This window comes from Myotis daubentonii, chromosome 18 (assembly GCF_963259705.1).
Source record: "Myotis daubentonii chromosome 18, mMyoDau2.1, whole genome shotgun sequence".
Lineage (NCBI taxonomy): Eukaryota > Metazoa > Chordata > Mammalia > Chiroptera > Vespertilionidae > Myotis > Myotis daubentonii.
Genome location: NC_081857.1, coordinates 5,065,667 through 5,085,606, shown reverse-complemented (window position 1 = coordinate 5,085,606; position 19,940 = coordinate 5,065,667). Strand labels below are relative to the sequence as shown.

The following is a 19,940-nucleotide window of genomic DNA, read 5'->3' as shown; positions in this document are numbered from 1 at the left end:
CTCCCTTCCTCCCTCTCTCCCTCCCTCCCTCCTTCCCTTCTACCCTCTCTGAAAAGCAATGGAAAAAACATCCTCAGGTGAGGATTAACAACAACAAAATAAAGAGGCAAAGGAGCTTTGCTCTGGTCGCAGAGCTAAGTCGGATAAAACAGCAATCTCTTCTTATTTGAAAAGCGATCAGGCCAGGATTTTTCTGATGTGAGGCGCCACAGAGCTAAGAATAACCCCCGAGGAAACTTTGGACTGACAAAACAGGGGGCTCAGCGGCCAAGGAAAACAAGCGCGGGACTTTTCTCAAATGTGGGCATTTCCCCTGCTACCAAACGGGTGGCTGCGACCAGGAAGAGCTGTCAGTTCCAGCCCGCGCCGGGTTCTTCCGCCTTGGGAATTCACCAGGACCGGCTCATTTTGGAGATATTCCCATTCGTTACTTCTTACATCCCCAAACAGAAGAAGGAAGCCTCGAGATAAGGTTCTGCCACGCAGGAAGCAAGGAAATGTTAAGTGTCTCAGCGTTATCTAGAGAATTTAGAAAGGGGAGTGGAATTCCGATTCTCCTCCAAGTCCAGCGGAGAACAGAGGATAAGCTCCTAGGTGCACACATGTGTCCCCACGAGCTGCAATTCCCTGTCCTTGGCTCCAAACCACTCGCCTTCCATGTCCAGGAATTTGAAGCCCCCACTCACCCTGCATCATCCCTGTGTCTGCCCAGTGCTGCCACCGACGGGCGCCCGGCTGTCCGGCCGTCCAGGAGAGAGGGTGTCAGGATTGACTGCAGCTAATCCGGCGCCTGTAACTGAGCACCGGCCGCAGGCCTTCTCCATGTTCCCTCCCACATTAGGTGGCCCGGGGCCAGAGCCTCTCAGTGGTAGGACCTGGCCATCGTGTCAGAATCACCTGAGATATCCGCTTAAAGAGCAGATGCCAGGGCCCCACCCAGGCCTATGGAGTCAGACTCTGGATGTTGGGCCTGAAGATGTGCATTTTAAACGAGCTGCCCATGGCCCTGGCCACGCCGCTCAGTTGGTTGGAGTGTCATTCTGATACGCCACGGCTGTGGCTTCCATCCCCGGTCAGGGCACAGACAAGAGTTAATCAACGAATGCATAAACAAGTACAACAACACATCCACGTTTCTCTCTCTCTCTCCCTCTCTCTAAAATCAATAAGTAAAATATTTTCTAAACAAACAAATAAATAAATAACTGAGCTGCCCAGTTAGTCTTCTTCAAGAGGAGAATTTGAGACCCCCCCATCCCCCCGGGTGTGGGAGTGCAGATCAAGAGTGCCAGGGCTCCTACCTGACTCCGATGACCCAAGGTATCTCCAAATCCCAAATGAATGACCAAGCCTTCCTGGGGAATGAACTTAGCAGGAGCCAGATCAGTTTCCCATCAAATATGCCCGTGGGTTGATCAAACAAGGCACGCCATTGGACACCGTGATGGTACACTGGTATGAAGTGTATTTCAGGATTTGGGGTGTGCAAGAAATACAGCTGTGTTCTGCACATAGGACTGAACCTTTATTGGGATTTCCTCCCTTACCTTAGACCAGCCGTGGGCAAACTACGGCCCGCGGGCCAGATCCGGCCCATTTGAAATGAATAAAACTAAAAAAAAAAAAGACCGTGCCCTTTTATGTAATGATGTTTACTTTGAATTTATATTAGTTCACACAAACACTCCATCCATGCTTTTGTTCCGGCCCTCCGGTCCAGTTTAAGAACCCATTGTGGCCCTCGAGTCAAAAAGTTTGCCCACCCCTGCCTTAGACTCTACAGAAGTGCTTTAGATGCCAGCAGAGTAGAATTTGGGGGGAAGGTGCCAAGGTTTTAAAAAATGAGCGCCTAGCAACCCTTCCCAGAGGTGAGGGGACTGAGGGCCTCAGGAGGACCAGAGGCGGCCCCTGCCCGCTTTGCCGTTCCCGTCAGCAGCGAGGAGCCAGCGCTAAATCCACGCCTCTCACAGGCTGCCTTTCTGCCTGTGTCATGGCCGGTGCTGCCTTTTCCCGCCTGTGGCTTTTCTTTGTCCCCAGCCATCGACGGTGCACAGGGCGCCTTGGAGAAACGGCAACGTTCGTCTTGGAAACCCCGACATCCTTGCTCTGGCTCTCGCTCCCTCAGGGCTGTCCCTTCGTCATAAAGGTGAGCATGAATTGACCTGGGCACAGAAGCGAAAGCGGTTCGAGTCCTCGGGGCCCCATTAAAGGAGGAGCGGGCAGGAGCTTCCAGGAAAGGGATGCTCAGCCGGGAAGTGTGGCGCCTCTGAGACCAAGCGGCCCCGGTGGTGGGGCTGGGCTGTGCCCACGTGTGCCCCACCTCCTGCTTTTTCTCTTGTCTCCCCCACGATGGAGATTGTAAAGGGGTCCACATGAAGCAGAGGTGTAACCCAGCAGGGACACCTCTAATCGGCATGTTACTTGGGGGAAATTAGGTTTATTGGGGAGTGAGAGATAAGATTCAACATCCCCAACTATTCAACTCTCACCCAATTTCCTCTGCAACTCATTGCTGATCTCCAACAGGGGGGTGCTCCTAAGGGGGTGCCCTTCACCTGATAGGAAAGTGCAGGTAAAGAGGCTGCAGTCCATCTGTCGCCGGATCCTGCCCCTCCCTGTGCTGGGGTCTCTCTATGACAGGCCTCCAGGTCTGTCTGTGACCCTTCAGCAGCTCTGGAGCTTGAAGAGAGACCCCTGTACCCCAGGCACCTATTCTCAGACCCCCCTCAGGGACTCCCTCTGGGAGAATGCAGGATGACTGTGTTAGGTTTGGAACTTCATACCTCTGGTGACAATAATAATGTAACCAGAACCCAAGTTCGATTGCCTGCTGCCACAAAAAACAAACAAACTCACGAGACAGGTGCTGGTGAAAAAGGAAAGAGGTTCATTCAAGTGCCGGCATCTCGAGGAGATGGGGGACTCTTGTCCAAGCCCATCTCCCCACCTCAGTGGTTTTCATAATGGGGGAGAGGGAAAGCTGAACAAAGAAATCAAGGAGAGGGGGTTGAAAGGTTCTCTACATTCAGTCCAGCACAGTCCATTCCGATAAGGATCTCAAAACTGGTCACGTGATGGTCTGATATGCATCATCCTGGTCTCTGTCATCCTGATTCTACATTTGAAGGTCAGCAAATCTCCCGGAACAGGGATGACTGAAGTTCAGGGCCTGTATCTTCTGAAGTTAATTCCTAGGATTCTTAGACAAACATGCTGTTTATCTTCAAGCTGCATACTAGTCTGAGTCAGCATTTAAAGAAACAATGTCAAGAGAATGGTGGGGTGGGTTACAATTCCCACTGTTACAATCCTATGTGATAAAAGGCCAGAGGCCATAAGCATCACAACTGGAACGACCGCTCGACCAGTCGCCATGAGGTGCATTGACCACCTCTTAGTCCCTCCCCTGCTGCCCACAGGCTCCGATCGCAGCAAGGCGGGTGGCAGGTAAGCGTCTCAATCAGTGGCAGGTGGGTGGGTGGGGCGGCGAGCATGGTCAGCAACGGTGGGCTACCGCACTCAATTTTGTGCACTGGGCCTCTAGTAATAATAATAATAGGTTACGTTTACTCACAAGTCTCATCCACTCATTTCTCTTTTTTTATATATTTTATTGATTTTTTACAGAGAGGAAGGGAGAGGGATAGAGAGTTAGAAACATCGATGAACGAGAAACATCAATCAGCTGCCTCCTGCACACCCTCTACTGGGGATGTGCCCGCAACCAAGGCACATGCCCTTGACCGGAATCGAACCCGGGACCCCTTGGTCTGCAGGCCGATGCTCTATCCACTGAGCCAAACCAGTCAGGGCATCCACTCATTTCTTTTATCCCTCCTTGTGGTATTGGGTTCTCTCCTCGAGTTATCTCAATTTACATTTAAACAATCATTTTGTCCTTTAGCTCCAGAGAGAATGTGCTCTGGAGTCAGGATCTCCTAGGAAGTGTGGCAAAGGGGTCCACAGTGGTTCCCAGGGATGCTCGGCCTGCACGCTCGCTTCTTTGTCCTCGTTCTCCCCATGTGCTGGGGGCTGGGATCCATTCTCACTGCAGCCTCTGTCCTCTGTTCTGGGTTTCCTTCCTGCCCCCGTGTCTCAGGATCCATGAATATCAGCTCTCCCAGCTGAAAGCTGGGGTGATCCTGTTGCTCAGGGAAGAAGAAGGAAGACTGAAGACTCGGGCAGGACAGGGAGGCCCATCGAGGGCCTGACAATAAGAGGAACCAGGACACGAGGTAGCAGTTAAGGGATCGGGTTCTGAGAGTGGCTGTCTGGGTCTCCCCCATAGCTCTGTGCTTTTGGCTGAGAAGGTAAAATCTGCAGTGTCTCAATGTCCTCATCTTTAAAATGGGCACAGTAAGAGCACCTATTTCATAGACTGCTGTGAAGACTAATAGTCAGGTAGATGAATGTGCAAAATACTCAGAATGGGGGCTGGCACATAGTAAGTACTCAATACATTTTGGAAATATTATTTCTAGTAACTTGGCTGTAATTATGCACAGAATCTGAGGATTATTGTGCAGCTTGTGACTCATTCCTCTGCGAGACAGTGTGCCTTAAAATGGGTTGACTTGAAAGGTGAGAAAGAGAAAAAACGTGGTTGGTAACCCATTACTGGCATTACTACCACAATTACAGAGGAGCTGCTGCTAATCAGTAAAGTTTTTTTAATCCTCACCTGAGAATATTTTTTTCTACTGCTTTTTAGAGAGAGGGGAAGGGAGGGAGGGGGAGAGAGAGAAAGAGAGAGAGAGAGACATTGATATGAGTCATATTGGTTGGTTGTCTCTCCAATGAGGTCTGACTGGTGCCAGTGATCGAACCTGAAACCCAGGTGCGTGCCCTTGACTGGGAATCAAACCCTCAACCCTTCAGTGCATGGGCTGACATTCTAACTACTGAGCACACCAGCCAGGGCTAATTAGCAACGTTTTAAAACCTTTTAAAGATGGAGATTTTACCTGATTAAAATGAAAGACCATGCATTTGTGTCATGTTAATAGAATTCATGTAAAATGGAAAGGTGTGTAACAAAGGAGACTTGGTTGTGAGGGGCAGGGTTCCTGGTATCCTTGTAATCTTTAGCATCATGGATATTCCCGGGAAACTTCTGGGATGCTGCTGGGAAGTCCTGCCCGCGGGTCTGGAGTGTTCTCCTGTGACTCACAGGAAGCCAGTGGCTTATAAAGGCTCGGGCAGAGCGGGCTCTGCTATTGTCGGCTGACTTGGCACCAGCCCTGCAGGAGCAGCGGACGCAGTGGCACGGGGACTCAGAGGGGACCGGACACAGAGGGAACGCACTGGGAATCAGAATCGGACAGGGAAACAACCTCTCCACAAACCCGTAAGTCTCTAACGAGCAGCCCTGGGCCATGCAACTGAGATGACCGCTATGAACAGATATGCAACAGCCTCCCGATGGGATCTTTCTACGTCCAGACAGGCAAAGGCTGGCTTTTCCCTGGGACCTCAAGGGTGCACATTTACAATTCCCATTTATTCATTCAGGCAAGCCTCTTTTTCATAGAGACTGTGGCCCTGGAGCCCTTTACCTAAGGTCCTGAAAGGCTGCCGCAAACATCCCTGGAGAATGAGCCGAGGACCCGGCCGCCTGGGTTTCATTCTGTAATTCGTTTTGTGCCTTTTCTCCCCAGAAAAACACCTCAAGTCTGACCTTCGATGGGAAGAACTCTTGAAGCCATGACTGCCCCGCGGCTGCTCTCTGCTCTGGCCTTTGGTAAGCCGATGTCACCCGAGCAGCTCTCCCATCCTCCATCCGGGGCACCGGGGCTCTTTCGGACCGATGATGCTTTCTGGTGGGTGGGCACCCTGTGCACCGCAGGGCCGAGCAGCGTCCCGGCCTCCCACACCATGCGGCTTGCCCTGGACCAGGGCAGTTTACCTCTTTGTGCCTCAGTTTCCGTAAGTGCGAGGTGTTGACCATGCACAGCTAAGTCCCAGAGGCACGTGAGGGTCAGGGTCACGGCAGGCACAGCTCCCCGGCAGGCTGGTGGCGCCCGGCAGCGCCTGCTCACTCTGACCACTGTCCCCTGCAGAGGGGTCCTATGGGCTGTGGTGGGAGCAGGCAAAGCAAGTGCAGAGTCAGTCACAGAAGAAAAGCGCAGGAAACGGAAGTTTCTCCGTCCAAACCCCTTCTTACTTTGGAAAAGGCGAGAGAGGTTCGAGTCACCCAGAAGCCCACTGTTGGCCTCCCTAAGAGGGTAAAAGGCCCGGTCACAGCCTCAGAGCTCCGCTGGCAGGAGGCAGGGCAGAGCAAGCCTTAGGGACGGAAAGCGGAATGCTGGTCGCCAGGCTGGGGCAGGGGGTGGGGGTCATAGGTCAATAGATTTATGCAGTGATGGCGAACCTTTTGAGCTCGGCGTGTCAGCATTTTGAAAAACCCTAACTGAACTCTGGTGCTGTGTCACATAGAGAAATTTTTTGATATTTGCAACCATAGTAAAACAGAGACTTATACTTTTGATATTTATTTTATATATGTAAATGCCATTTAACAAAGAAAAATCAACCCAAAAAATGAGTTCGCATGTCACCTCTGACACGCGTGTCAGAGGTTCGCCATCACTGATTTAAAGTTTCAGTGTTCAGGATGGAAGAGTGTGGAGACGAGTGGTGGTGAGGCCTGCCCATATGATGCTATTTAATGCCCCTGAACGGTGCACTTACCATGTGAGGGTGGCAAACTGTACTTTCCCTCAGTGTAAGGGGGAAGAAGAACAGTGGGGAGGGGAGGAGGCAGCTCAGAGCCAGGCTATGGCAGGACTAATGGCTCTCCTTCCTTTCACGTCCCGCTCAGCGCTCCTCCTGGTCAGACAGGGCGGAGCCTGGTCCTACAATGCCTCCAATCACAACATGACCTTTGAGGAGGCCAGCGCCTACTGCCAGCAGCACTACACCCACCTGGTGGCGATTCAGAACCAGGAGGAGATTCAGTACCTGAACTCCATACTCAGCCACTCACGCTCTTACTACTGGATCGGGATCCGCAAGGTCGAAGGCCAGTGGGTCTGGATCGGCACCGGGAAGCCTCTGACGGAGGAGGCTGCGAACTGGGCTCCCGGGGAGCCGAACAACAAGCGCACCAACGAGGACTGCGTGGAGATCTACATCAAGCGGGAGCGGGACCCGGGCAAGTGGAACGACGAGCTGTGCAGCAAGCGCAAGCTCGCCCTGTGCTACACAGGTGGGCATGGCTGGGGGGAGGCGCCCTGTGCTACACAGGTGGGCATGGCTGGGGGGAGGCGCCCTGTGCTACACAGGTGGGCATGGCTGGGGGGAGGCGCCCTGTGCTACACAGGTGGGCACGGCTGGGGGGAGGCGCCCTGTGCTACACAGGTGGGCATGGCTGGGGGGAGGCGCCCTGTGCTACACAGGTGGGCATGGCTGGGGGGAGGCGCCCTGTGCTACACAGGTGGGCATGGCTGGGGGGAGGCGCCCTGTGCTACACAGGTGGGCATGGCTGGGGGGAGGCGCCCTGTGCTACACAGGTGGGCACGGTGGGGGGGAGGCGCCCTGTGCTACACAGGTGGGCACGGTGGGGGGGAGGCGCCCTGTGCTACACAGGTGGGCACGGCATGGGGGGGGGAGGCCTCACCACAAACTGCTGGCACTAGGCAAACACTGATCTCTATGTGATTTAAAAAAAATATATTTTTATTGATTTCAGAGAGGAAGGGAGAGGGAGAGAGAGATAGAAACATCAGTGATGAGAGAGAATCATTGATCGGCTGCCTCCTCCTGGGGACTGAGCCCGCTCTATCCACTGAGCCAAACCGGCTAGGGCGATGATTTTATATTCTAAAAGATCTGGTGTTAACGTGTGCTGCTTGAGAAAGTATCTCTTTGCTTCTTTGGGCGAATGTAGGCAAGAACCCATGTGTGCATGTGTCCATAGCTGCATGCCTAGGTCTGTACGTGTGTAGGGTGTGTATGCACACGCACGGGGCGTGTTTTGGTTCCTTGTTTACCGGTGGCAGGGGAGCCATCTTTCGAGTTTGTGATTCAGTGAGTTTCCTAGTCTTGGTGCCAGGGACGGCCGTCCCCCTGACTCCCATGTGCTGGCACCAAGGGTTCAGCCGCGAGCCTGGAGCTCAGCTCTGGCGCTCTGGGAAGGCGCCTCAGTCAGAACGTTGGGCACTCGTGTCATTGGTGACGTCTGTGGTGCTCACTGTTGACCCTCAAGTCCAAGGGCTCATGCTCCTTGCCATGCCTGTGTGCCCGCAGCTGCCTGCACCCCGACGTCCTGCAGCGGCCATGGCGACTGCGTGGAGACCATCAACAACTACACTTGCCAGTGCCACCCCGGCTTCCACGGCCTCCAGTGCGAGCAGGGTGAGTCGGATGCCACCTGTCCCTCCCTGAGACGGCAGTGCCGGCCGAGCTCGCTGGCTTGGAGCCGGGTCTGCAGGCCTCCGCTTCCCGGGGGGTGTGGGGCCCAGGGTCGGTGGGCAAGGGCTGAGCCTGTGAAGCCGGACCCTCCAGGTTCAAACCCCAGATTCCCCATGTATCTGGCACCATGGCCGGGAGTTGCGCTCCGAGGCCCAGCTGCCTCGCTGCAAGACGAGCGTGAGAATAGACCTCCTTGGGGCTTGTGGCTGGGATTCTGTGACCCGAGGCAGACGGCCGTTTTCAGGAAACCTGTAACCCCAGGAGCGGCAGTTCCCGGGGTCCCTCCTCCCACAGGAGCTGAGAGAGGGCAGCACTGACTCGGTTTCCCTTTCCAGTGGTGACCTGCCCGGCCCAGCACGTCCCTGAGCACGGACGCCTGGACTGCACCCAGCCCTGGGGGAGCTTCAGCTACAACGCCTCCTGCACCGTGAGCTGCGAGGAGGGCTACCGGCCCAGCAGCCCCCAGGCCGCCCGCTGCACCGCCTCCGGGGAGTGGAGCGCGCCCCTGCCAGGCTGCGAGGGTGAGTCCGAAGCACCCCTGCCTGCCTCAGCTTTTTATCCAACTTGGAACGTTTTCAAGCTCTCGGGAAAGTTCTTTTTGTCGCTGTCTTTTACGAAAGCTTGTTTCTCAGCCCGTGTCTATGGCCGGGGTGGCGCCTGCTTGGGGTGAGAGAGGCTTTTTCTACGTGTGAAAGGGGTGTCCCTGCGGCCCTGGTAACTTGCAAGCCCGAGCACACGCTCCAGGCCTCAGGGGCTCTCGCCTTCTCTCTGTTGGAGGTCAACAACAGACCCGCTCAGGGCTGTGCAGTCAGCCAGCCTCAGCGTCTCCTTCTCGCTTTGTCTTATCTTCTCGGCCAGAGACCACGACCCCTTCCTCGGGGACCATGGGGTTGAAGCGAACGCTGTCTTGTCTGTCACTCCTGTTTCCACCACCAGCAGCCGGCTCCTCACCGAGGGCCTCCTTCCCGGCACTGAGGCCCCTGACAACCCGCTCAGGGGCCCGCGGAGAGATCGGACTGTAGATCAGAGACACTGGGCCCAGAGTAACACTCAGAAAAGAGGGCAATCGCCCCCAGAGAAGGAAAGCCCCGTGGGGGTTCCGCCCCCAGGAGTTCCGGGGCGCTGGACGCCCTTGAAGGCAGCCCCTTGCTCCGTCCTAGACGCAAACCGAGCAGGAAGCGCGGCTTCTCCTCTAACGCTCATGTGCCTTCCAACCCGCAGTGGTCGAGTGCCCCGAGGTGGCGCGTCCCGCCCACGGGTCCGTGGACTGTTCCCGGGGCCCCGGCGCCTTCCCGTGGAACACGAGCTGCGCTTTCCGCTGCGAGGAAGGCTTCGCGCTCGTGGGGGCCCCGCGCCTCCGGTGCTCCGCGTCCGGGCACTGGGACCACGAGGAGCCCACGTGCACAGGTAGGCAGCCCCGCCCGCGGGTCGGTGGGTCGGTGGGTCGGTGGGTCAGTCGGTCGGTCGGGATTCGCGGCTCAGACGCGTTTCCCTCACCCGTGCCGGGTGCGGCCCCGCCAGCCCTGCTCACTGCCCGCTCCCCGTGTTACAGCCGTGACCTGCGGGGCCCCGGACCCCCCTGCGCACGGCTCCGTGAACTGCAGCCTCTCCCCGGCCAGGGAGCTCGCCTTGGGGTCCTCCTGCAGCTTTGCCTGCGAGGAGGGCTTCCTGCTGCGGGGCCCCGCCCGCGTGGAGTGCACCGCACAGGGGCACTGGGCGCAGCCCGCCCCGGTCTGTGAAGGTGAGCCCTGCCTCCTGGGAGGTGGGGAGTGTGTGTGTGTGTGTGTGGGGGGGGGGGCGGTCTGAAGGAGACTGGAAGTCAGGCTCAGGCTCGGGGCAGCAGGCTCAGCTCCTGGAGATGCGTCTGGCAGAACCAGCGCAGCCAGCGAGAGCGGGCGCTGGGCCGGCTCCCCAATGTGCTGCTGGCGGAGCCTGGGCCGCCGGGGTGGGAGAAGCAGGGTCTCACTCTGAGATTTCACATTTAACACGGGGACCACGAGAGCTCCCCGATGCTAGAACCCATCTTCCCTTCCTCCTGGAAGTGTCAGGGCCAGCAGGGGGAGGGGTGTCCGCTGTCACAGGCCTCAGCAGCAGCATTTAGTCCACAAGGCGAGAGGAGGACATTGAAAACAGGCAGGTTCCACTCCCAGGTGCTGCTGTCCTCGTAGCCACACACGGCACCGAGCCCTGTCCAGGGACAAACAGCCATGAGCCGCACCCAACTGCACAGCAGACCAACTGCGTGGCTGCCTCCGACTTCCCTTCCCTGGGCACCCCCTATAGGCTCCAGTCCCCCAGCTGCGCTCTGAGGATACACACCTCTCCTGGCCCTGCCCCCCTCTTTCTCATGTCAGAGGAGCATGGAGGGCCCGGCCGGTTAGGGGCCGCCTGCCCTTGGTTAGCGCTATGGCGGGCTTTCCCGGGGTAACCAAGAGTTTGAGCCGCTGAGCACGTCCTTGTCCGAGGTGCACTGGGTCCACTCAGCCATGCGGGCCCCTCCTGTCCCGCCAGCGTGTCCTGACCACCGCGTTGGTGTTTCAGCTTCCCAGTGCAAAGCCCCATCCAGGCCCGAGGGGGGCCACGTGAAATGTGCCCCCAGCGCTTCCGGGAGCTTCCAGCCCGGCGCCAGCTGTGCGTTCTCCTGCGAGCCGGGTTTCGAGCTGGCAGGACCCGAGAGGCTCCAGTGCGGCCCCACAGGGCAGTGGGACAGCGGGGAGCCCACTTGTGAAGGTACGGTTTTGTTTTTGTTTTCTTTTAAGATTGAAAAAAATATTGAAACCCTAATCGGTTTGGCCTGCAGACCAAAGAGTCCCGGGTTCGATTCCGATCAAGGGCATGTACTTGGGATGCAGGCTCCTCCCCGGCCTGGCCCTGGTCAGGTCTCGTGCAGGAGGCAACCAAGCGATGTGTCTCCCCCCCATCGATGTTTCTCTCTGTCTTTCCCTCTCTCTTCCACTCTCCCTAAAAGTCAATGGGAAAATATCCTCGGGTGAGGATTAACCAAAGGAAAATTTAAACGATGTATTTATATATAGAAGAGCCAGGGAGTCCGGGACTTGGAGACACCCATGGCTGCCTGAGACAAGCGAACCTCTCATGTGCTTGCTCCCCTTCCAGCTGTGAGATGTGCCCCTGTGCACCGGCCCCAGAGCGGCTGGGTGCGGTGCCGCCACGGCCCTGCCGGGGAGCTCACCCTCAGCTCCTCCTGCACCTTCGGCTGCGAGGACGGCTTCCAACTGCACGGGGCAGCTCGCCTGGAGTGCACGGCTCGGGGACAGTGGACACAGGAGGCCCCCTCCTGCCAAGGTCAGACTGAAGTCAGACTCGAAGGAGTAGATGTGGGTCAGTCCTCACACGTTGCCCCCAGGGACTTGAGCCTCATTTAAAGTGGTGCCTTGCTCTAGCCAGTTTGGCTCAGTGGATAGAGCATCGGGTTTTGAGCTCGGTCCCCAGTAGGGGGTGTGCAGGAGGCAGCCGATTAATGATTCACTCTCATCATTGATGTTTCTATCTCTCTTTCCCTCTCTCTCCCTCTCCAAAATCAATCCTATCTAAGAAAGAAGGAATATGCTAATTGACCATCACACCCTCACAAGATGGCAGTGCCCAGTCCCCTCAGCCCTGCCTCATCCAGCCTCAGTCCCTCAGCCCCTTCAGCCCCGCAGGGGAAGGCAGTTGGGGAAGATCATGCCAGCAGGGGAGCAGTTAGGGGGCGATAGGCAGGCAGGCAGAGTGGTTAGGAGCCAGCAGTCCTGGATTGTGAGAGGGATGTCCGACTGCTGGTTTAGGCCCACAGTTGGACATCCCCCGAGTGGTCCCAGATTGGAGAGGGTGCAGGCTGGGCTGAGGGACACCCCCATGCCCCCTGCACGAATTTCATGCTCCGGGCCTCTAGTAAAATATAAATTAAAAAAAAAAATGACGCCATGTCCATAAGTCGTGCTTGTGCACTGCCTGTCCAGCCAGGGTTAGGAGCTTCCAGGGGATTTTCCTGAACCTCTGCCGGTCCTTCTCCTGCAGTGGTGCGATGCTCACACCCGGCAGTGCCCGGCAAGGTGGCCGTGAGCTGCAATGGGGAGCTCGTGTTCGGCGCTGAGTGCACCTTCGCGTGTCCTGAGGGATGGACGCTCAATGGCTCGGCGGCTCTGACGTGCGGTGCCGCAGGACACTGGTCCGGGATGCTGCCCACCTGCGAAGGTGAGGCACTTGTTGATGGAGGTTGGGGGGGAGGGCGAGAGTGAAGATGGGGGTTATCTGGCTAAAATAATGACGATCTATTACATCCAAACCGGAAAGGCCGAAGGGTTGGCCAGGTTACTAAGCTGTGAACATGCAATTTAATGGGAATATAGAGAAAACAGAAGAGGTGACATGTTGATAGAATGGGTGGAATATTGACCATCATAAAGGGAGAGCTGGGGGGGGGGAGGGAAAATGAAAGAGAGAGAGAGAGAGAGAGAGAGAGAGAGAGAGAGAGAGAGAGAGAGAGAGGAGATAGAGTCCGGGGTGCATTGTGTGCCGGGAAAGAGCGTGGCAATGAGTTGTGCCAGGCTGGGCAGACCTCCCAGGTCTTTAATGCAACGCCTCCTCCCACATACAAACCGCACGGCTCCTCTGCTCTGTGTCCTGTAATGTGTGTATAAAGCAAAGGGCAGATCCACAGAGCAGTAGGACTTTCAAGTCAATTCCTCTCGTGACGGCTCTTCCCTGTCTCCGCAGCCCCCGCCCCGTCCAGCCTGCCCCTGGCCATCGGGCTCTCCGCTGCTGGGACCTCCCTCCTGACTTCGGCATCGTTCCTCCTCTGGCTCCTGAAGCGCCTTCGGAAGAAAGGTGAGGGCCTGTGCATGCACCCCAACCCTGCACCACGCTCTCCATGCGCGACATCAATAGTCAGCGGCAGTCATGTGGAGCAGCAGTCTTAGGGGAAGAGTTCACAGCACCCAAGTGGGAAGTTTTAGGAAATGTGTGTCAGTTGCACTCACATTGCACGACCATGGGCAGCACCACACGTGCTGGGTTCTGTGGCCTCTGAGGCCGTGCAGAGGCCGCCAGGGCCCGTGCTCCCAGGAAAATGGGCAAAATGTCTCTGAAAATGTGTTTGGGGAACAGGCTTCCGTGGTGGAATAAATCGGAGGGATGCGCAAAGCATCCAGCCACACTTGTGGTTTGTTTGGCCTACGGAGTATTGAAAACTTTTTTGAATTAAGTTCTGATTACAAAAAAAGGAAATTTCCCATAAGACCTGGATTCGGGACTGGTCATGAAAAAGTGGACCCTACCTCTGGCAAGCCGAGCTTGTGGCTGCGGCTTGTGTGGGAAGCTAGGCCCCTCCGTGAGGTCCGCTTGCACGCCGCCCTACTTGCCGCCAAGCTGTGCTTGCGCTCTGATGACATGGGGCCCGCAAAGGCGTTGCGTGTGCCACTCTGAGGGTGAATCAGACTGTTTCTGGACTCGATATGTCCTTCGAAGTCACTGAGTCCAAATTACGGTTGTCTTTTTCTTGCAGCAAAGAAGTTTGTTCCCGCCAGGTAAGTTGCGCTCTGCACCCCGCATGCCACGGAGCACCTGCACGTCTTTCTCTCTTCCCGTCGAGAGCGGTGCCTCACCCAGTGTTCTTGTGTGTTCTGCAGCAGCAGCCACAGCCCTCCGTCAGATGGATCCTACCAGACGTTGATTTAAGTCCAAAAGCAGCCAGGTAGGCATTGAAATCACACACGGTTTTGAGAGGAGACACCCTCTTTACATGTGCTGTTGTTCCTTGAGCCCCCCAAATCTGCCAGTTTCTAGAGTCGGGGTGAGGGGTCACCTCTTCAGGGGATTTTATGGACTGTGGTTTCATGTGTTTGTAGAAGGAGAGGAAAGGAACCAGGCTCTGGCCACATTGAGTCAGTTCATTTATGGAAGTTAATAATAATGATGATAATAGCTAACCTTTATATGGCACTTACTATATGCTAGGAACTGTTCTGAGCTAGGATTTTATGCGATGGGGCTATTACTATATTTATTATTATATAGATGGAGAAAATGAGGCATAGAAAAGGTAAGTAACTTGCATAAAATCTCAAGGCTAGTAAGTGGTGTGGCCAGGATTCATACCCGGGCAGTCTGGTTATAGAATCGGTGGCCTTAACCACTCTGCTCTGTTTTCTGAGAATTTGAAAGGGTCAAGTCTCCTCCAAATGCTTTTTAAAAAATTAGTGCCTTTTGTGTGCAGTTTTAGGTTCTTAGGAAAAGTGAGCAGAAAGCACATGCTTCCAACATACCCTGACTCCCACCCCCCATTTCCTCTATTATTAACATCTTGTATTAGTATGATATTTTATTACAATTTGTGGGCTGACATTGTTACATTATTAACTAAAGTCCACAGTCTTCATTAGAGTTCAGTCTTGGTGTTGTATATTCTAGGGGTTTTGACAAATATATGACACAAATCCACCCTTACAGTCTCATATAGAATGGTTGCACTAAGCTAACGGAGTGGGATTTGCTGTTCATGTTTGCACTACCCCAGTGAGAAGTGCATACAGTGAACAGAAGATGAATTCTGTTGTCACTCTTCTTATGCAGAATATTAAGTGTCCTGATGATCTGCACTCTTGTACCTGCAGGAACACAGGTAAAGGAAGGAATGCAAGCGATGCCCTGAGGACAGCAGAGAGCTCTCCTTGGAGCTCAGACCTTTGTCACCTGCTGCAGCTGGACTGCAGTGCCTCCCCACCCCCCAAGAACTTCAAAGGACCAAAGTCCCGTGGGCAAGGACAGCCTGCCAGCAAAATGACTCAATTTCCTCTGTCCTGTTCTAAGGATCTGGAAAGTGCTGGATACAGGGGGAAGGATATTCTCTTCCAGGCAAAAGCAAAGAGTCCAAGGCTCTGGAGTCTCAGAACTCCTTTTCTAGCTCTCCCTCACTCCTGATGAAATCTGGGTGGAGAAACCCAGTATTTTGTGACATTATTTCTTTTGTCCTTCATCTCTCTATGTAAAAGCCTAAGTGACTAAATGATCGGTTGACCAGTCGCTATCACGCACACTGACCTCCAGGGGGAAGACATTCAACACAGGAGCTGCCCCCTGGTGGTCAGTTGGCTTCCACAGCGGGAGCGTCACTCAGCTGACTGACCCAAACCAGTGGCCCACCATCCCAGGGACAGCCACTTGCACCCTCAGTAGTCCTGTAGGTCCAATCTCCAGAGAACGGACCAGGCACTGATGGACTGGTGCCTCCAGCATGATCCCGATAGCGCCCCCGGCCTCCTGGAAGTCAGCTTCGGGCACCGTGGCCTCTTCCCCTCCCTAGATGCTTCGCAAGGAAGAAATTATATAAAAGTGACCACCGGGTGGCTCCTGACAACCAGTGGGAACATCAGCAGAATGGATCCAGATGCTGGACCAGCAAGAGCATCCCGTCCCATGGCCCGCCTGGACGGCTGATCACATCCCGGTCACCCACCTTGGGGAGGGCGCCCGATCAGGACTGACTGGGTGTGAGCCCGAGGCAGGCGCCGCAGGGCTGGGATGAGCAGGAGCAGCAGGCAGCATTGGACTGCCGGTTTCAGCCCGATCCCCGCAGGCCACCCTGAGGACCACAGCCGTGCACGAATTGGTGCACCGGGACTCTAGTAGTGTTATAACTACTGGTTACAAAGTTGCTGTCATGGGCTGAATGAAAATTGTCAAAAGTTTAGAGGAAACAAATTGTACAAAGATAGTCTGTTACTGACATGAAAAAAAACAATAACCAACACCTGCGTGGAGATTACTAAACTAAGCCTGGACCACTTTGTTCCCTGTGGGATCAGTGCTCTTTAAAGTATTCTTAGAGGTAGTATTCTTCTGACTTGAATGGAGTATGTATTCCATGATTCTTAATTCAGCACTACAAGGGTTGTAGGCACTTTAACATATGTAAGTGTTAGGACTTTCCTAGATCACCACCTCTTTATTTATTAACAAATTCTAATGTTGCATCTGCAGTGGCTATATTTCAATAAAGGGCAAATCCTGTCCCCTGACAATGTACAATGGGAACCAGTGTACATTGTTAATTTTTTTTTCCTACAGTTGCCTTTAAAAAATGGAGTAGTACCGGGTGAGTAAAAGCTAAGCGGCAGACGCTGTGCACGGTCAGTTAATTTTTCAGAAACTTGTGGTTTCCATGATGAAAAACTTCCAGGAGATCACATGTTCTGATTTGGTAAAAGCATACATGCAAATGAACGAAGGGACACTTTCGTGAATGTCTTTGTTGAAAAAGCACCCACCTGTAGGAATAAGGATGTGCTTTGCATCCCCAAAAAGATGTCTGTCGGATGTGATGTGTCAGCATACAGTTCTTGACGAGTGCAAGGCCCTAAGTCCACGATAGGACCCCGCCCGTGCCCTGGGTTCACCCAGCGGGTTTTCACAAAGTGAAGATGCCAAGTAATTGTTTCCCAGGTGTTTTCTTGTGTGTTAGGCTGTTCTTAAAGGGAGGGAAGCCTGGATGAGCAAGTATTTATGCTCGTGTAGAAAGCAGCTTAAAACTCCTAAGGAGTCCAGTTATTGATCGCTGGCCCTGAGAAGTGCTGTCAGTGACTGCAGCCTGCCTCAGCCTCACAGGTGTGAGGGTCAAAGCTCCCTCACACCCCCGTCGCCTCTGCATGTGCCGAGGAAGCCATGCTCAGAGGCGCTTTGGCCCAGGCAAAGCCGGAAGTAAGAGGCGAGGCGACAGGAGTCAGGACGGCAGGGGTTTTGAGGGCCAAGGACTCTGGGAAATAAGAGAAAGAGGATGCATGTGAAATGTGCGATCAGACCACATGGGAAATGAAGGGAATTGTATCTGAAACTGTTCCAGTGTAGATGTGTATGTTATTGAGTTGGAAATAGCTGTGTGAGATGTAAGTGTGTCTGTGTTTTATAAAGTATTTTAAATTATGATTTAAAATATTTTGTAATTTTTAAAGTATGTATTTATTTAAACGTATGTCATACTTATTGTATTTGACTTTATACAAACTTATTGTATAACGTTTGGTAATAAACATGTTTATATGTATCTCTGTGCACGGCCTCTTTCTTAACAATTCTGTGCTATTTGGGTAAAACTCACACACCATAAAATGCGCCCTTTTAAGTGTACAATCCCATAGTTTTTGTATATTCACAAGATCCTGCAGCCGTCCCCACATGTAACTCCAGAGCACACCTATCTCCCCCAAAGGAAACCCAGTACCCACCGGTCGCCACCCTCCCCCCCCCCCGCTCCCCGCACCCCAGCCCTGTAAACAGGAACCCACTTTTGCCTCCATGGACTTGCCTGCTCCGGACATTTCACGTAAGTGGAACCGTGTGGCCTTGTGTCTGGCGTCTTTCACTCAGGATAACGTATTCAAGGCTAATCCACTTCGTAGCATGTGTGGGACTTCATTCCTTTTTTATGGCCGAGGAATCCCCTATTGTATGGCCATGCCACACTTTCTCTCCCCATCCGCCAGCTGGTGAGCATCTGGGTTGCTGCTGCACTTTGGCTGCTGTGAACGATGCTGCTATAAACTTCTTGTACACGTTTTTGAGTAGACTTAGGTTTTCAGTTCTCTCGGGCGTGCAATTGCCGGGCCATATGGTAACTCCATGTTTCATTTTTTGAGGAGCAGCCGAACTGTTTTGTAAGAGGGCCGCACCCTTCTACCTGCCTCCCGCAGTGCACCAGGGCTCCAGTTTCTCCACACCCGTCCAATACTGGCCACTATCGTCCGTCTTCTTGGCTATCACCGCACTCATGGGCCCCTGCACCCATACTGCGCAGTTGTCTGAAAAATATGAATGCTCTAGAAAAGGCAAGGAAGGTCAGTGGAACAAAGTCCTTATCCTGGAGTCTTTGCCTCATGCCCGTCTCCGATCTCAAGTTGCTCAGGTTAAACAATTCACCTTCATTTACTCTGCAGACCTGTTTTCCTCCAGGCCCAGGGCCAGCCTAGTTTCTCTGCTCCCCCTTCTCCCCCCAAAAGGTGTCTCCTGTCTTCTGAAAGGTGTCACCCCACGAGGCCTGGTATGTGCCAAGCGGAACACCTCCTTGTTATCAAAGACTCAAAACATCTGACATTTCTAAGAAAACTTGGTTTGATTGTTGACTTGGTTGTCCAGGCTGAAAACAATTGTGGTTATGGCACTGTCATCGGCTACAGTTGGTTTCACTTTGGTTTTATACTTTATCTTAGCTCAGAAGTTCTACTTAGGAGAAAAAAGTAAAGAAAAAATGAAAACCAGGCTAGATCCTGCTGGTGAGGCTGTTTCCCTGGAGACCGAGAGAGCAGCCCAGAAGGCAGCCCGTGACTGTTGGCTTTCCCGGCACAGAGTGACGCAGCAAACTGTACAAACGCAATGTGTGCAGCCCGGCCGGCGTGGCCCTGTGGTTGAACATGGGCCTATGAACCAGGAGGTCACAGTTCAATTCCCAGTCGGGGCACATGCCCGGGTTTTGGGCTCCATCCCCAGTGTGGGGCATGCAGGAGGCAGCTGATCAATGGCTCTCTCTCATTATTGATGTTTCTCTCTCTTTCTCCCTCTCCCTTCCTCTCTGAAATAAAAAAACACATATAAAAAAAGCAAAACAAAAAGCAACAATAAATTAAATGTGTGCAGAAGGAATGCAGGGGCCCGGGGACATGGACATGGGCCAGTGAGAGCACAGAGTGAGGAGGGGAGCAGCTCTGGGTTGGCAGGTAGCTTCCATGGAAGACAACACACACCTATGAGCTCCAGAGTTAGACTAAGTGTCCACCTGCCCTCTGGGCCCAGCAGGACCACCCCTCCTGGCCACCTCCTTCCTCAGCCAGAGTGGAAGCCCCCCCGCTGTCCTGTCACCTTCTAGACAGCTCACCAGGCGACGCCTCCTGACCCACCTGCTCTCCATCCTAAGCACCACCTTCACCCTCTGCACTGCTCCCTGCCAATCGGCCAGCCCCCACCCTCCAGTTCCTCTCCAAACCCCTCTCACCCTGCTGTCCCCACAGCCAGGCCTGGGACAGGGCCCACAGATCTCTCCAGGGGACGTCTGCTCTCTCATGCCCACACCTCAGTGGTGGGAGGCAGGTGTGGTCTCCTTTATGGTGAGAGTCTCTTACTGATCTTTGTTCTTCTAACCCATTTTAAAAAAAAATATGTTTATTGATTTCAGAGAGGAAGGGAGAGGGAGAGAGAGAGAAACATCAATGATGAGAGAGAATCATTGATCGCTGCCTCCTGCATGCCCCCTACTGGGGGGCAGGGGGATGAAGGCTGCAACCTGGGCATGTGCCCAGACCGGGAATCAAACTGTGACCTCCTGGTTCATAGGTTGATGCTCAACCACTGAGCCATGCTGGCCTGGCTTCTAAAAATGAAAAGAAGAAATAAAATAACCCTTTTTCCTTGGAGCACGCGACACCAAGTTCACCACCTCATTGCAAGGACTCCAGCCCCTGGTCCTCCTCACCCTCAAGTACCCCTGTATACTGTGTGACCTCACCCAGGTGCACCGCAGTCCACTGTCCGTGTTCTCCGTT

General features: G+C 54.0%; 1 protein-coding gene across 6 annotated transcripts; it reads left to right on the top strand.

Moving 5' to 3' along the window:
• The first annotated feature begins 5,212 nt into the window (after positions 1-5,212).
• SELE (selectin E) lies at positions 5,213-15,948 on the top strand. Of its 6 annotated transcripts, none has more exons than XM_059675005.1 (14): positions 5,213-5,347; positions 5,658-5,740; positions 6,821-7,207; positions 8,248-8,355; positions 8,748-8,933; positions 9,634-9,819; positions 9,965-10,153; positions 10,924-11,142; positions 11,530-11,754; positions 12,433-12,609; positions 13,132-13,242; positions 13,919-13,940; positions 14,043-14,107; positions 15,027-15,948. In XM_059675005.1, exons 2-13 carry the CDS (start codon positions 5,683-5,685, stop codon positions 14,089-14,091), a joined length of 1,917 nt encoding a protein of 638 aa, XP_059530988.1. In that variant the 5' UTR covers positions 5,213-5,347; positions 5,658-5,682; the 3' UTR covers positions 14,092-14,107; positions 15,027-15,948. The 6 variants fall into 6 exon arrangements, with proteins under 6 accessions (XP_059530988.1, XP_059530993.1, XP_059530991.1 ...); XM_059675010.1 differs by having other exon boundaries at positions 5,223-5,347; positions 10,954-11,142; positions 11,530-11,718; XM_059675008.1 differs by having other exon boundaries at positions 5,223-5,347; positions 10,954-11,142.
• The last annotated feature ends 3,992 nt before the right edge of the window (positions 15,949-19,940 follow it).